Source organism: Alosa alosa, chromosome 7 (assembly GCF_017589495.1).
Source record: "Alosa alosa isolate M-15738 ecotype Scorff River chromosome 7, AALO_Geno_1.1, whole genome shotgun sequence".
In the NCBI taxonomy this organism is placed as follows: Eukaryota; Metazoa; Chordata; class Actinopteri; order Clupeiformes; family Clupeidae; genus Alosa; species Alosa alosa.
Window position 1 is genome coordinate 19554874 of NC_063195.1, and position 17640 is coordinate 19572513.

A 17640-nucleotide genomic window follows, 5' to 3' on the forward strand; every position below is an offset into this window, starting at 1 on the left:
ACTAATTATTTTATTCGCCTTATACTGCTAAGATTTGCCTACTGCCTTGTACTGCTGCTTACTATTACAGTTCTAAACCTTCTATCCAGCTCCCATCTCTGTGTCTGCATTTGGGTCCTAAATTTACACCCCTGGCCTTACAAGTCGTGACACAAGCGTGTCAGCCTGCAGGAGTTCACATAATTCAGACTTGCAGGAGTTCAAATCTCACTCAAGAGAAACTACTAAAAATACAGAGTGGAAATCACTCTTCCTTCTCTTGGTATAGCCATGCCCTCCAAGTCGCTCTACAGCCCTCTACTGGACAATCATGTGTTAGCATGCCTCTTATAACTGGTCTGCAAAAGGTTTAGTCAAATTTTTTAGACTAGGTTTAGTCAAATAAAATAAATTCTTTTTCGCATGGCCAATTTTCCGTCAAGGATTCCCGGGACACTGAAAGACCGGGGTGCACGAAACTTGGTGGGCATATAGCCCCACAAGGATAGCATGGAACCATTGTTTCTCGTTTTGATCTGTAGCCCCCCCGCTGGACTGGACCCCCCGAAAGGAGGGTAGGGCGGATACAGTTTTCTGTGAATATCTCGAGAACTGTAGGAGGATCACCTTTTTTTTGTATGTTGATCTTAAGGGGCCATGTCAACCCATTCCATAACCTCATTTCATGTATAGCGCCACCTAGTTAAAAACGAAAAAGTAAAAATGAGGTGTTGTAATCGCTGGTATCTGTGACCTAACATGGTCAAAACTGCACGAAATTGGAAGTGTAGGATCACCCTCTGAATGCACGCCAAGTTTCGTGGAATTCCGTTCATGGGGGGCCATATAATAAATTAATTTATGTTACTGTACACCAACTGGCCTGTAGGTATTGTAATCACAATATCTCTGGCTGACATGGTCAAAACTGCACAAAATTGGAAGTGTAGGATCATTATGACACTCTCTGAATGCATGCCAAGTTTCGTGGACTTTTGTTCACGGTCATACAATAAATTCATTTATGTGTACATTTAGTGACTGTACACCAACAGAGTTTTCTGTGAATATCTTGAGAACCGTAGGGCCTAGGATGACCAATTTTTTTGCATATGTTTGCCTTCAGGGGTCATGTTAACCAATTCCATATGCACAACACACATATACATTCACAGTAATAATATGTATGACACCTACACACACAGTAGATATATGTACGCATGCATGTACATGCACTCACACAGGCACACCCATAAGCACACGCACGCACGCACGCACTCACGCACTCACACAACACAAACATGCCATCTCTCCCTTAAGGGGCACTGGCCCCTCATTGAAAAGAATAAAAGCCTGGATCCTGGAGTCTTAAGAGAAATATGGTAGTAAAAATATACTATCAGTTGGGACTAAAACTACTCTACATTATGGCTCTGTGTGTTTGGGACAAAAATTACTCTAGATTATGGTTCTGTGTGGATATTTTCTGTTCCTTGTCATATTGTGTTTGTCCTCTGTCCACTCCATGTGTTGTCCTGTTCCTGCACTTAGCTTTCTGTTGATTGAGTCCTGCACTGTTCTAAGTTACCCTCACTATTTAAACCATGTCTTGCGTCTGTGTCTTTGGTAAATTATTTCTTCTGAATAGGTTCAGCCAAGTCATGTAGGTGCTTTGAACTTCACACTTTCATGGTTTTCAAGTCAAGTCTGTTTAGCAAGTGTTCAAGTCAAATCTTTCCAAGGAATTGTTTATCTTGTTCTGTCTGTCTTTTTGGATTTTTTACTTCCTGTGCGTCAGGGATTATTTTGAATTTTGGAGTTGGTAGTTTTGTTTAGCCTCTGTTTACTCTGTGCTGAACCTAGACTGTTTTCTGACCAAAGAGATTTGCCTTCTGTCTTGTCCTGCTGCTTATCATTACAATTCTAAACCTTATATCCAGCTCCCATCTCTGTGTCTGCATTTGGGTCCTAAATTTACACCCCTGGCCTTACAAACTGGGACACAAGCGTGTCAGCCTGCAGAGTGCTAGTGAGATTTAGGAGCTAAACGACAGAATTTGGACCAAATTGGTAATTTGGCAAATTCCAACATTTAAATTTTTGTATATAAGGGTCATTCCACGTCAGTTCAACCAGGGCCCACGCACTTAGGTCTCAAAAAATTCTGAAAAAATTACCAGGTGTACCTATGTTACCCAGGAGACACACTGTAAAATTACTCTTATGTAAGATCAATACTTTCCAAGATACAGCCAGTTTTATAGGGGGAGGGGGTGTCGATTTTGCTCTGCCTCTTTTTTTTTGTCAAAGTTCACAAGCCCACAGCGCAAGAACTAAACCATGTAGGAGGCTCAAATTGTGCATGCTGGTACATAAATAGGAGTAGTATGTAGCAAAATCGTCACGTTTGGTCTGTATAATCCTGCATGGTCATAGCTGTCCCTCAAAGTTGATACAAATGTTGCACAAATTGTACAATTTTTTCAGAATTTTTTGAGACCTAAGTGCGTGGGCCCTGGTTGAATTGACGTGGAATGACCCATAATTTATTTGTTGTTTATTTAATTTCAAAGTCAAGTCAAAGTCAAAGTCAAAGTCAGCTTTATTGTCAATTTCTTCACATGTTCCAGACATACAAAGAGATCGAAATTACGTTTCTCACTATCCCACGGTGAAGACAAGACATATTTTACCAATTTAGGTCCACAGACAAACATAACATTCAAGTAAACAAAAAAGTAAGTAAATAAGTAAATAAGAGGGCACATATAATAATGAAAAAATAAGAGCAGCAAAATGTGGTTGAAATTGTGCATAGACAGTCAATAAAAATACTAGTGCAAATTCAGGCCAATAAAAGGCTTGGGTAGTTCTGTTTGACCTAAGTAAGAAGAAGTGGCATAGTGGTGCAAGTTATGTAAGAGCAGCAGAAGTGTTGTGTTTCAGGACAACAACACCAGTTGTAAAGTGTACAAGTGTGCAAGTGTGCAAGTGGAGTAGTGCAGGCGGCCATTTTTGGGTCCAATGTCCAGGATGTTATGTAGCTGAGGGTGGAGGAGGGAGAGAGTTCAGCATCCTTACGGCTTGGTGTATGAAGCTGTTGGTGAGTCTGGTAGTGCGGGAGCGCAGGCTTCTGTACCTCTTCCCAGAGGGCAGTAGATCAAACAACACGCCTTTAATCTTAATATGTTCTGGCACGCTTTCTGGTACGGAATCTCAACTGAAAACTTTGTTACTAGATGACCTGTCCACCAAGTTAACATAGTCATAGAAACGTTAGTGGCATAATGTTGGATGTGCACCACTTTAGACTGACAGTTCCTGACCTAGGACATAATCTTTCAAAACTCTAATGATCTGAGATGCTGGGATTTTTAAAAAATGGGTTCTTAAAGGGCAGTCTCTCGTCTTGATTACAGGACAGGTAATCATAACTCTCCTCTCAGTTCAGGCCTGCTGTGTATATTTAAAGAGTTGTGTGCAGGGCATGTTACTCTAAATGGGTGGCAACCTCACACTTCAGGCGATGGCCTACAACCAAACAGGAAACCAAAGAAAGGTCAAGATGCTGATGCAGCTGCTCACTCTAAGGGTCTGTACAAAACGGAAAGCAGCTGCCTGCTTTGTTTCAACACAGAACGCCGTTGTCAGGGTACCAGAAAGAAGAATAATGTAAAGTTTGACTGCAGCAATAGCTGCTCACAATTAAATAGAATTTTGGACATTGAAGGCAGCATGAAGGATACATCCATGCTGCCTTCAAAATTCGTCAAAACGAAAGTATCTTAGAAGGCAATATTTTCACTGAAATATTTGATCGGGACATGCCTTGATGCCTTAGCCTGGCGAGCCAGACCCACATTAAAATGTAGGGTCTGGGCACTCACCGTTCGCAGTGCTCAGTCCGAGGGGCGGAATAATCAGTTGTCTTTCAAATTCCCTCTGCACGCAATAGGATTTGTTTTCAAGTAGCAGGGAATTCAAGCCAAACCGTTGCAACTCTGCCATCAATCATTATGTTAAGCCCACCAAATGACTCTACATGATTTCAATGGCCTGATTAAGTGTCGATTTCTGGAGCTCACAAGCCAACGGAGAGTTGCTAGACTAGCCCTGGCCGCTAGGGGCGCGTCTAGATTTCTAGGCTATTGATGCCTCGCTCCCCTGTTAGATATCTTGAAAGGCAGCATTTTTTTTCCCCTTTCATACGTATTCGTACAACAAAAAGGACAACCAAAGTCTATTAGAAGTAAAAAGTCTGCATTTCTAAAGTCATTGCGTATGTTAAAATACATGTTTAGGTTCACAGAGATTTAATATGTTTGAAATTTGAATTCAAATGAGGTAACTGTCATCTTAATGGTGGTGTTCACCAGGCCTTTTTATTGATATTTGATAAGTTAGCATTATAAATCAGAAGCATTTCAAACAAACCCAGAAGGTTTTGTAACAAATTGTTTGCATGTATTGACAGACACTACTATAGATTTATCACCAAGAATAGAATTAAGCCTTCAACTTACAAATGTGCAATGTATGAAAAAGCAAATATACTGTAACTATGATTCATAATAAGTTTCACAAGCTGATGCTAGTGAACAGGAAACATATGGTAACAAATGTCATAACATTTTCTACACTAAAATGAATTAGCTTTGCTGTTAAATTACATTCTTTAGGGTCATTGTTTAAAAAAGCATAGTGAATGATTATTTCTTATTAGCATATTTACACATGAGGCAAATCTGGTATGGGAGCAAACAGAAAACCATGCAATTTTTATCAAGACAATCACACAAAATGGAACATAATAAAATCAAAGATAAACACGAATAAAATCATACAAATAAACACCAAGAAAACACAAAGCAAGACCAGCCATCATGTGTTCTTTCTGCATTATACATTTAAAAATAGAAAATAACTTAAGGGAAAGAGATAAAGAATTTGGTTCCAAAATGCTATATCCACCATGTTAATTAATTTATTCATTTTATTTATTTAGTTATTTACTTACATTTCATTATTTTCGAATTCATTTCAGTAAAAATATTTTTGGGTATTGTTAATATTTTTAAAAATGGATATATAGCGTTTTGGAACCAAACGCATCAAATGGTTTAAGCTTTCAGCGTTCCACCTACAGCACCCCATGCTGGGTGAACCTGGGAATTGCATCTCTACTCTCTCTGCCTCTTCCCTTGGTTCTCATAGTCTGAAGCTTCAGGGGGGATTGGAGTTGTGGGGGTGTAGGTGGCACCATTAGATCCTCACATTCTGAGAGCAGAACACATGACAGACATACTGTATGATCAACACTAATTATGATTACATAAACGCACACACACTTATAGATTAAGTCATGTATTATAATGTCTTACGTCCAGAGTGTCATATTTAGGGGATCTGGTGGTGAGGTTTGAGACCTGTGTATGGGTCATCAGCAGGACCAGGCTGGACAGCCTAAAAATTATACAAATAAATAGTGTGATAAATAATAAATAAACACAATAAACATAGGACACTGGTTTGAACACTGGAAGTGTTTCACCACTGAATCACACTGAATCTGAATGATTTCTGTTTATTTGTCAAGGTCAGATTGGCAGGTCAATAACATTGACAAAGAATAATCAAATGATCTAGCCAGGCTAGCGCCACCACTTCTCAATGAGACGTGGTCTGGGAACCAAACGTTCATTTTCTCGTATTTGAAAAAAATGCCCAGATCCGTTTATTGGGTGCCACGGATGTCTATCAAATGAGTCTGCATAGCTAATCATAGTCTTGCTTTCCCCCCTGTTCTGTGATTGGTTCCCTATCCGAGGCAAAAATTAGGGCGGTAGTTTCCAGGCTGCCTTAGCAGCGGGAATCAAATCGCGCGCAAGGCAGCATGGGAACACCCAGGCTACAAATGATCACCAAATTGTGTTTCATTGTGGAAAATGCATTCACATCATTTAAATGATTTTCCTGCAGTATAAATGGTCCATCCCTGTTAATTTGGACATGAAGGCAATAACAGATTCATCCCCTCATACCTGTGGACCAGCGGTGGTGTCTCTTACTGCTGCAGTGCTGGTGCCCCTCATCTCTCTGGTTTGAGTTCTGCAGAGAGAGATTTGTGATTTTAACACTTAACTGCGATCCCCACTGCTCATTCTCTAATTAACACACTAACATATTGTAAAGAATTACACTATAAAGAACAACTCACACTCTCTTGTGAACAGCAACTCCAGTCAGAACTCCAGCTACAACAGCCAGCATGCCTCCAATCACACCTCCAACCACAAGATTTAAGGAGGAATGTTTGTTTGGGACTTTTTAGAAACAGAAAGCAACAGCAAAAAGGTAAATAGCAGTTGTATCACATAGTACATTAATATGCATCAGCAGTGACAGACTTTGGATGCAGACCTATAGATCAGAGTTCTAATACAAAGGTTATTTGATAATACATGTTCCTGGAGCTCAAATCGAGTAGCACAGAACCATGATGCAGTAGAATGACACAGAAATGCAGAAGGACACCCCAGTAAAACACAGTACATTCATCAAAGAAATGCAGCCAGTAAAAAAAAAAAAAACTGGTTGCCACCCCCTTCTGAGATCAATTTTGAAGTGCAATTAAGAAACTGCTCTGGACCTGGCAAGGAGACCCTGACTCCGGTGGAGTTCTTCAAGCCGACCTTATTTCGTGCCTTACAGTGATAAAGTCCATCCACACCAGGGACAAGGTTAAATGTGAGGTTCGGCATCCTCCCTGTGCCCTGAAGAACTGTTTCATCTCCAGTCTTCCTATACCAGGTGTAGGTGTGCACTGGTGGGTTGGCATCACTGCTGCAGGTCAGAGTCACTGATTCGCCCTCATAAAGGTCACCAGAGGGGATGAGTGATGCTGAGGTCATCCTGGGGGAGTCTAGGAATATGATAGTAAATAGATGCCAATGAACCCTCAATAAAAGTAGCCTTCTCAGTTCTTATTTACCCCATGCACGTTACTCTAAATTACCACATGAAGTCACAAATGTTCAGAAGTAGCATCTAACAGTACTCACAATGGACATCCACAAATGTAGCACTTGAATCACTGACTCCATGTTTGTTCTCTCCCTTACAGTAGTAAAGCCCACTGTGTTTAGTGCTGATGTTAGTGATGCTGTAACTCCAGCCTTGTCCAAGCCATGTTGATTCAGACCCATGCTTCCTGTACCAGGTGAAGGTGTGTGCTGTTCGGTTGGCATCACTGCTGCAGGTCAGAGTCACTGAACTGCCCTCCACTGGTTCAACAGAAGGATGGACTGATCCCAATGTGTTTCTTGGAGTATCTGTCAGAAACATTTCTGTCATTTAGGTTTTTCACAGTCCATGGATTTGTTTCCAGTGTCTTCTCAGACATATAAAATAGAATCATAAAGGATGGTATAAATCTCACATACTTACATCTGACATTGAGAATCAACTCAGGTGAACTGTGAATCCCATGTCCTTTAACAGCACATGAGTATTTGCCTGCATCTTCAATGCTGACAGAGTCTATATCCAGCCTGTTGTCAGCTCTGTGTAGATCATTAACAGGCTGCAAGTTCCTGTACCAGATGTAGGTGGGGTTGTTACTCAGACTGCAGGTGGTGCTGCAGGTCAGTGTTACTCTGTCTCCCTCCTTCACTGTTGCTGAATTAACCAGCACTTGCAGTTCTGAAAGAGCATTATAAATAAATAGCATATTTTGTCCATGTGTCCACTAACATTTCAAACACTTTTGAGGATTGCCATTATGAAATATGTATAATACCTGTTACTGTGAGCCCAACAGTTAAACCAGAATATTTTCCTCCTTTATCAGTTATAAACCTGAACTGATAACTGTTTGAGTCACCGAGGCTAAGGTTTCCTATCCTCAGAGTTTGGCTATTTTTATTATTTTCAGTGTAAATCGCTCGGCCTTGATAATGTTCTTCCAGTTTCAAGTCCGGTGGGTTCTCTTTAGCTTTCCCCCACATGGTAATCCAGTATGCCTTTGTGACTGCATGATCACAAGGATAGGTGTAATAGCTGTGGAGTTCCTCTGAGGAGCCCTTCAAGGCACAGATGCTCTGCGGAGTGGAGGTCACACTCCAACCACTCAAAATACCTGAAACATGGATGCGCGCACACACACACAAACACAAAGTACATAACCAATCATAGAGTGGTATTAATTGCCTAAAATTAGTCTCAACAGTTTGTGTTAATCTTTATCAGCAAGACTGCAGCCATGTTCATAGAGCAAGAACAAAACCAAACTAATCTGTACTTACACACAGACGGTGATGGGTGACCCTCATGTCCTCTTACAGCACAGGAGTAATAACCACCATCTTCCTCTCTGCTAACTGAAGGTATGGACAGGGTGTTGCTGCCGGTTGTGTGCGAGTTGCTCAGAGGCTGTGAGTCCCTGTACCAGATGTAGGTGGGGTTTTTACTCAGACTGCAGGTGGTGCTGCAGGTCAGTGTTACTCTGTCTCCCTCCTTCACTGATTCTGGACTCACTTTCACATGAAGATCTGTGTGCAAAAAGACTTAAGTGATTATGGTCATATAGCAAAAATTAAGTTATTATTTTACTGAAAAAACAATCCTTTTAGTTTGAAATTTAAAATCCATTTTTCATAATACTAACCTGTAAGTGTCAGAGAGACCTCAGATCCAGCTAATTTCCCTTTTGGGTCATCAGTTATGAACCTGAATTTGTATTTTTCCACAGTGTCACTTTCTCTCAGATCCTTGACTCGTAGGGTGCAGTTGTTGACTTTATCACCAAGATATTCCACACGCCCCTGATATCTGGTGTCCAGACTCAAGTCACCCGTGTCTTTTGTCCCAGTCATTTTGATGTACCAGAATGCCTGTATGATTTTTCGATTCCTTGGATATAAGTAAGTGCAGGGAATGTCCACAGATGACCTCTTTAAACCACAGATGCTGGTTGAGGGATAAGTCACTCTGTAGCTCTGACCAAAGACACCTAGTCACATGATAGAGACGTTAACGCATTACTGTTACTGGACCTTCCACAGCTGAAGATCTGCCTAATTCAGATTTGACAGCAGTTATATTTTGTTACAGCTGCTCACAACCACATAGACAGTATCACTGTAGATATGACCTTATATATGAATATATGACCACATTAGATACACAGGGCCAGATGCAGCTTCAACATTTAATGAGGAGATATACAGTATAGAGCAGGATTACCTGATAAAAGGCAAAAGACTGCAGTGAGAATCACAGGGCCTTTTGTGAATGGCATGGCTGCACCAACCTTTTAAAAAAGACAAGCCTTATCACTTTGGAGACAATGAAAATTATTTTATATTAGATGAGCCAAAAACCAAAATCTAGTACTTATGTATTCAATAGAGACATTATCTGTTTGCAAATGTTCACCATTAACAAGTTAGTGTTACCACACAGTAGGCTACTTTATATTAATCAGCACAAAAATTAGACAGCGAACAAAGAGGTAAGTAAAGAACATGAGAATATATCTTACTACTGCTTGTAAAATAACATCAAATCATGATGTTCAAAACAAGATCAAAAATGTCCCATTTGTAAAAGTACTCAAGTTCTCACTGACACATCTGTTATTGGCTAACCTTTCCTTCAGTCAAGCTGCTAATAACTGTTATGAATGCGGTGACTGAACCCAAAATGAGCAGAAACATGCTGATGCAGGGGGCAACCCACTACTTCCCCTTATGTAAAACAGAATGGCCTTAAGATGCATTAACATTAGGGTAACCAAGACCATTTCAAACATAAACGTTTCATATCTAGTGAAATGCTATTTTCTAAGCATAGTTTGCAGAACCATAAAGACTAATACTTATTATATGCCCCAGATGCAAACATGAAATAAACTAGATGTACCGCAGAGTGGTACAAAATATGACCGCTGCCCAGTCCAGCACATTTTTTCCACAAAAATAAGTCACGTTTGTCAAATTGTGTTAATTTCCTACTTTGTTCCCTTTTTATGTGTTTGTAATTGAGTGTGTGGTTGTTTTTGTGTATATGTGTGCTTCTGTGTGTGTTTATTGAGTGTGTGTGCCTGCATGCAAGTTTTTTTTTGTGGGTGTGTGGGTGTGTAGGTGCATGTGTGTGAGTGTATGTGTGGTTATGTGTTTGAGTGCGTGTTTGTGTGTGCATGTATAGTGTGCTATTCAACTACTTTACCAATAAACTAGCCCATCAGTTACAATAATGCATACAGAACTGGTTCCTTCCTTCAAAATACTGTAGGGGACTAGTGAATCACCATTATTTAACAATACACACACACACACACACACACACACACATATTACATATATACATATATATACATACATAAATTAATGTATTGTATGGCCCCCCATGAACGAATGTCCATGAAACTTGGCATGCATTCAGAGGGTGTCATAACGATCCTACACTTTCAATTTCGTGCAGTTTTGACCATGTCAGCCAGAGATATTGTGATCACAACACCTAATGTTTTGCTTTTTAATTTTTATTGGTGGCGCTATACATGAAATGACTGGTAATGGGATGGGTTGACAAAACAAAACAAATCTGACTAAACCTATATGACCGCTTCACGGCGGTCATAATTATATACACACTTACACACTCACGCACGCAAGCGCACACACATACACACACACGCAGAAACACTACAAATAACTCTGTAAACTGTGAACCATATAGCCAAGAGCATATAGTTATAGTTAGACAGTTATAGTATTTTGCAGACACTTTCGTCCAAAGCAACTTAAAGAATATAAACCTTAAGTTAAAATGAACAGTTAAAGTTACATTAAACATAACAGTAATAATAACAATAATAATAATATCAAATATCATAAATTAAAAATATTGTGTTTTATATTACAATAACAAAACCAAATATAATTGAGAAATCACCACAGTGATCTATTAAGTGTCATATAGGGGATTTGAATTTAATTCTGGCTGCCAATGAAGAGTAACTAAGACAGGAGATACATGTATCATCTTTTAATAAAGATTAAAGACATGCTGTCACATTCTAAATCAACGGTCTCACTACACAAGCAGGCAAGCCAGCTAACAATGAATTACACTAGTTCTTTTTTGAAAAAACTTTGACTTACGTTACCGTTTGAAAATCAACCTCTGCTTTCTGATCTTACACATCACACTTCACCAAGATGGTGGCCATTTCAGTAGATTTACTCAAACATTTTGTGGAAACACAATAAGCATGGAAACTAAATGCATACTTCCTGCAACTGCATTAGCCTACTTGAAATAAGTTACTCCTCTAGTAAGTATTCACATGAAATAAAACAATAAAACATTGAGACCATTCAACAAAGCACACTGGGTAATAACAAATTCAACACATGAACTAGTTGCTATGGATTGTCTCTAGGCTTCCTCAGTCATTGTAAAGCTGCCGAAGCTGAACATTGTCCAAAACTCCATTTCTCAGACGAGTCAATTTGGGAGCTTGCATGCTACCACTCCTTCCTTCTCAAATGACTTGAAAAGGCTGTTTGCACAATTTCACAAATTATCACAGGGACCGAAAAAGACCTAACATGCCAACTTTTTCCGGGTTTCACATATTTTAACTTTTCCCCCGCTGTCTTGCCATTTTAATATTTTCCCGTATAATATCCCATATTACTGTAATACTCTCATAACATTAGTCTTGCCATCTGGCCTGTCTCTGTGTTGTCCTGTTGTTACCCTCTTGCCCTTCCAGTGAAAGATGTATTCAAAATCATCGTTTTGCTTGCTTGAATGCGAACTTAGAGTGATGTTAACCAATTTAAAGTTAACGACGTGGTTGTCGTGAGAGCACGATTCATTGACGCTTGCAGTGTTCGGCCGTATGTCTACGTGCGCATCCCATCAGACTACTCAGCAACGAGTAGACAAAGAATTTCCCCTGTTTGTATATTCACTCCAAGTTGGCCTACCATAACTTACCAACTTTGCACTGTAGACCATAAACTGGCTATTTAATATGAAATAACCAAATGTATTTGTCCAACTTTATGAAGCAGAATTATGCACTGCTACTTGGAACGTAACACATTTTGTTTGCGCAGGAGAGCATGACCGCGATTAACAAATTGCACTTGTTGCTGGTTACCAATAAATACTATATATTTTTTTGCAAACAAAAACAGAAAGGATGGAGACAGCAAGCTAGAGATGGGCAGGAACAAGGTCAACTGGTAGAAATATTTATCAAAACGTTAGGAGCTGGATGTGTGGATGAATGAAGCACAATGCTTTACTAGCCTATGTTAAGCATGCACACCGTTTAAAGTTAGGCTACACGGTAAACTACAAGTAAACCAAAGGTAAATTTAGCTTTTTTAGGGCTGGATAAAGTTGACCAAATTAATATAGGCTGTTAGTCCTGAATAAAGTAGGCTACTTTGTTGCTCCAACCCTTCCAACGTTAATGGGGACGAATGTTGACATTTTCCGTATTTTGTGTGAGAAACCCGGGAAATTTCCCTTTATGAGGAGAGATTGAGAGATATAGCGACATATAGCGATTGATAGGTTAGTGATATAGATTAATGAACAGGCTAGAGACTGACAGTGAGCGATAGTTTAGATAGATAGATGAACCTGCTTCATTCATGCATCCTTTATTTCCCTACAACATGTTCCCAAAAAAAAAAACTGGGCCATAAGCATAGCCTACATTTTAAAACCATTGTAGCATTTTTCCTCTCCAGCATATTCCAAAGGATAATAAACATCTGTAACTGGCAGATATAAAAATGTTCTAGTTACTGAAGGCATATACTAGTCTGAACTTTAAGCACCAGCAGGGAGTCGCTCTGGCCGAATGCAAGTGTGTTAACCACTGAACCACGTGGCTGTGGACGTAATCTTGCATTCCATGTTGGCCATTTATATTCGTTGTCTGAAGCAGTTGTGCGTCATGGTCAAAATGTGATGTTAGCAAAACTGGCCACTAGATGTCACCATGGAGTTACGTGTGGCGGATTGTTTCGAAGCCTCGACACAATTCCGGCACAATTGCTTTGAACGTTTCGTTGTTTCACAAAGCCTCGTTCTGCCCATCCCTACACTCAGGGCAAGAAAAATAAGTCAGATCTGCGTCAGCAGAGTAGCCTGGCACGATGATGCTCCTCTTTAGCTCAGCTGGACAAGACGTACTGTAATTTAAAATAAATACACTTGTTAACCTACCTGAAGTCTGATGACCGAGTAAAAATCTTGCACAACCTCACAACAAGTAGTCGAATCCCAAATGCACTGTCCTAGACTTCTCACACTAGACTTCTCACACTAGACTTCTCACACTAGACTTCTCACCTCACAGGACTCCTTTATTTAGTCTTCTCCTCAACATGAAATGAGCCGGCCTTAAATAGGCCAGCCAATTACCCAATCAAGACTTGGGTTAAACCATTTTTGAGGGGTGATGGTCTGTACCAATATCCCTCTACTGTTCAAATCTTTCCTATTACAGTTTTTCTCAGTCGCTTTGGTGCTTTTTTCAGATCAGAATGAAAATTCTCATAACTATTAGTTCAACCTCCACAACATTTAGTCATTTGTGCACATCATACTAGCAATTTCTCCTTCCTCTGAACAAATTGCAAATGCTTTTGGACATGTATCAGTTGCTTTCATACAATTCTCTGCTGTTTTTTAACATTATCATTTGCTTATGTCATGTCAGTCAAAATGAACTATACTTATGGATGCTGAATAGTCATTCCCAATAAAACTAATAGTCTTCATTTCATTGCTTGAGTCATTACATACAAAATTGTTGAACTAGTTATCAAATTCTGTCACAATGCTGTAGAATTGCAAAGAGCATACCGTAAAAATATACGTATTCAGTGTCTTGTAGCCTACTCACTTACTCCCCTTATGTGTAACTTTACTGTAGTTTTCAAATGGCTGTACAATTACAGTAAAAAGATGCATACATACACATAGCCGTGGCCTACTGGTTAGCGTTTCGGGCTTGTAACCGGAGGGTTGCCGGTTCATACCACGACCAGTAGGAAGCACTGAAGTGCCCTTGAGCAAGGCACCTAACCCCTCACTGCTCCCTGAGCGCCGCTGTTGTTCTCTCTCTCTTTCTCTCTCTTCTCTTAGTTCTTGTTGTCTGAGGCCTCAAGGGGAACTGGAGTTGTGGGGGTGTAGGTGGCACCATCAGCAGAGATCTTCACATTCTGAGAGCAGAACACATGACAGATATGATCAACACTAATTATTATTACATCAACACAATACTCACACTTACACATTAAATAATATGTTGCAATGTCTTACATCCAGAGTGTCATATTCAGGAGATCTGGTGGTGAAGTTGAGACCTGTGTATGTGTCATCAGCAGGACCAGGCTGGACAGCCTAAAAATTATACAAATAAAGTGTGATAAATAGTAAATAAACACATTATAGTAGGACACTGGTTTTACTCATTTGAGAGAAACTAAATGAGTTATAGATGGGTACTATGTGCCATCCCTTTCCCAATTCTCTCATCACAATGGCACATGCAGGTGTACAGTTGTATATGCTGTGTGTGTGTAAGGCCAGCCTCTTTGCATATAGGCAGGAGAGGAATTCTCACGGTGACAAAAGGCAGAATGACCTTTGTAGTCAATTTGCCTCTGTGTATGTATTTGTGTGAAGTGCAAAGCTATTGTCTTAGCTGGTATTTGGCCTTATAGTTGTCAACATCCCCCCACCTGGTCTCCCCTCTCTTCAACCAATAACTCCTCATGAACTCAACTACTGAAAACTGAAATGTATTCTGTCAAATGAGAAAGAGAGAGAGAGAGAGAGAGAGGTTGAAAAGGCTTTAGGTCGTCCTGTATGTTCTGGTCGTCCTGCAGGCTTCCTGGTGTCATTACATTGAACTGATATATTTAACAGGCACTTTTATCCAAAACAACACAGACTTGTTGGGCTCAGGAAATGTATCTGGGTCGACCAATTGTCAGTCGCCGATGTTACCACAGGTCCACCACACCCGCTGGGACAACAATTTGAGAAAGATGAACTTACTGCCAGAGTGTCATATTCAGAGGACGTGGCCCCAGGGTTATTGTCTGCAGTCTGTTTGAACACACAATGACAATAATGAAGTGTTTCTCTGAATATCAATGATTTCTGATTATTTGTATAGGTCAGACTGTTACACAGACAGGCCAATAACATTGACAAAGAAAAATCAAATCACCAAATTGTGTTCCATTGTGGAAAATGCATTCACATCATTTAAATGATGCCATGAGCCATTTATACTCGCTGAGCAAAGTCAAATTGTGCTCTCGGGAACTCTGGATTTCCAGGGTAGGGGTGTACTGCATTTCTGTGCTGCATTCTGTCACACAGTCGCTCTGAATCCAAATACCAAAGACACCTGGTCACATGATAGAGAGAGGTTAAAGCATTACTGCTACTGGACCTTCCACAATTTACAATTTAGAGATTACACTGCGGGTAACTCTTACTACACATTACATGACAAGGGACATGTGTCAGTTGACTTGTTCTGGAAATGTTGGATCCCTAAAAACCTTTCTTTACCCATGAACAGTTAGTTCATTGATGAGTAGTTTGGTAAATACATAAAAACATTTGATTGTGCACTACAATGAAAAAGTTAAAAAGTTCTCTGAGTGCTCCAGTCATCCCTGTGTTTAGTCTCTTTGAAGTGGCCCAGCCAGTTTATCTGACCCTTTGGTCCTGGAGTGTGAGCACCGAAAAGGCTTGAGCGCAAGTGACCCCGTCTTACATGAAAACATTTGTTACTGATTCCCACAGTCCTTATCAGTTGCTTATTTCTACAGTACATTTACTGTATTACGTAATGTCATATTTTCCCCACTGAATTTCAGCTTAAGTATTTTTTCTACAGTATTATTAGAGTATAGGTAGGCCTACAGTATCATTGGTATACGTACATTTGTTGGATTAGGTTGTATTCATCATGTAAAGAGGTTGTGGTTGGCAAAAACATAAACACTATTTACTCAATGCAGTAGCAAGTCTTTTTGGTAGTGTATTGAACTGATCTCACCAGTAGGCTATATAAGACTGTGGGCCCTATCATGACATTCTAAAGTGCAATCTTCACTCGTCAAATGCTTATTCAAATTTAGTAGGATGTCCAGTCCACATTGGGAGGGGTTTCGTTATCAAACATTGAGCGCATGGCGCAACAAGGTGTTCCTAGGTCTTTTAATCAGTCATATGGGTGTGTTTGGGGCGTAACATCATTTAAACCAATGAGAATCACATCTGTCATTCCCTTTAACGGCGCAAAGCGCGATATGTCAAATAAATGCATCGGTATTTTGGCATTCAACGGCGCATTGAAGGAGGCTGCTTGCGAGACTGTGGGCCCTATCATGACATTCTAAAGTGCATCGTCACTCGTCAAAAGTCTATTCAAATTTAGTAGGATGTCCAGTTCACATTGGGAGGGGTTTCGCTATCAAAAGTGGAGCGCATGGCGTAACAAGGTGTTCCTAGGTCTTTTAATCAGTCATATGGGTTCCTAGGTAACATCATTTTAAACCAATGAGAATGACATCATATGTCAAATAAATGCATCGGTATTTTGGCATTCAAAGGCGCATTTGAAGGAGGCAGCTTGCGAGACATCATTTTAAACCATGCTTTCATTTGAGAACTCATTGACATCCAAAGGAGTCAGTCAACGACTGGTTATATGCAGTTACTTTCACTAAACAATGGGTTACCACCGAAAACATAGGCTGGAAAAAGCAACACTTACCCTAATATTGCCAAATTGACTGAACAAAACAACATTTATCCTGCAGAGGGTTTTATATCTCGTGACAGTGGGTGATGTGCTCTATACGTGTCTTTCTCCCCTAATCACTTTTAACCGTCATTACCAATTTGCAAATGATGGTGAATAACTACTCATTATGACATGCACAGTATTTCGTAATATCTTTATTCTAATTATGTTTCCCATTGTAATCGTGCAATTTGTAATGTTTTGCATGGACGTGCGCTGGTGTGCGTTCATGAATGATAGAAGGATGGTGCGTGCACCTGCCAATATGACTGGTGACATGCGCTCTTAAAATAGCATATGAACAACTCGCCATTGACTTCTGACCAGGTTTAGGTGGTGTATGATAGCGATTTTTAGACAACGCGCTAGGCCCCTCCCTAGGTTGTTAATTGCCACACCCCTGGGCGCAAAGCTTAAAAAATAAACGTGCAAAATACCGAATTCAACTTTGCGCGGGTGAATAACGAGTATTACGCCATGCGCTGGTGACCCAAAATACAGCCCTGTATGGAATTCCACAAAACCATGCTTTACTAAAACCTAGCATATCCTTCACGCATTTGCACTCATCTATTATTTGAACTCATTGGCAAAGTGAAACGAACTTCACAAAGGTGTCAGTCAACGACAAGACAGTTATATGCAATTACTTTCACTATTGACTGACAATGGGTTACCATCGAAAACATAGGCTGAAAAAGCAACACTTACCCAAATATTGCTCAAATGACTGAACAAAACAACATTTATCCTGCAGAGGAGTTGCTTATATCTCGTGACAGTGTGTCTTCAGC

The 17640-nt window shown here is 40.0% G+C and overlaps 2 protein-coding genes across 3 annotated transcripts in view; one reads left to right on the forward strand and one right to left on the reverse strand.

Moving 5' to 3' along the window:
* LOC125298155 (histone H3-like) overlaps positions 1-17640 on the forward strand; it is a 781614-nt gene that overhangs the window by 101294 nt on the left and 662680 nt on the right. The window contains exon 2 of the mRNA XM_048248865.1: positions 2876-2891. Coding sequence (XP_048104822.1) covers positions 2876-2891 — 16 coding nt within the window. The remainder of the gene's footprint in view (positions 1-2875; positions 2892-17640) is intronic.
* LOC125298107 (B-cell receptor CD22-like) lies at positions 5014-13367 on the reverse strand. Of its 2 annotated transcripts, none has more exons than XM_048248789.1 (12): positions 13237-13367; positions 9223-9289; positions 8645-8989; positions 8283-8528; positions 7778-8116; positions 7426-7680; positions 7041-7310; positions 6689-6901; positions 6197-6302; positions 6021-6087; positions 5361-5442; positions 5014-5256 (listed from the first exon to the last, which is right to left on the reverse strand). In XM_048248789.1, exons 2-11 carry the CDS (start codon positions 9275-9277, stop codon positions 5377-5379), a joined length of 1962 nt encoding a protein of 653 aa, XP_048104746.1. In that variant the 5' UTR covers positions 9278-9289; positions 13237-13367; the 3' UTR covers positions 5014-5256; positions 5361-5376. The 2 variants fall into 2 exon arrangements, with proteins under 2 accessions (XP_048104746.1, XP_048104745.1); XM_048248788.1 differs by having other exon boundaries at positions 6629-6901.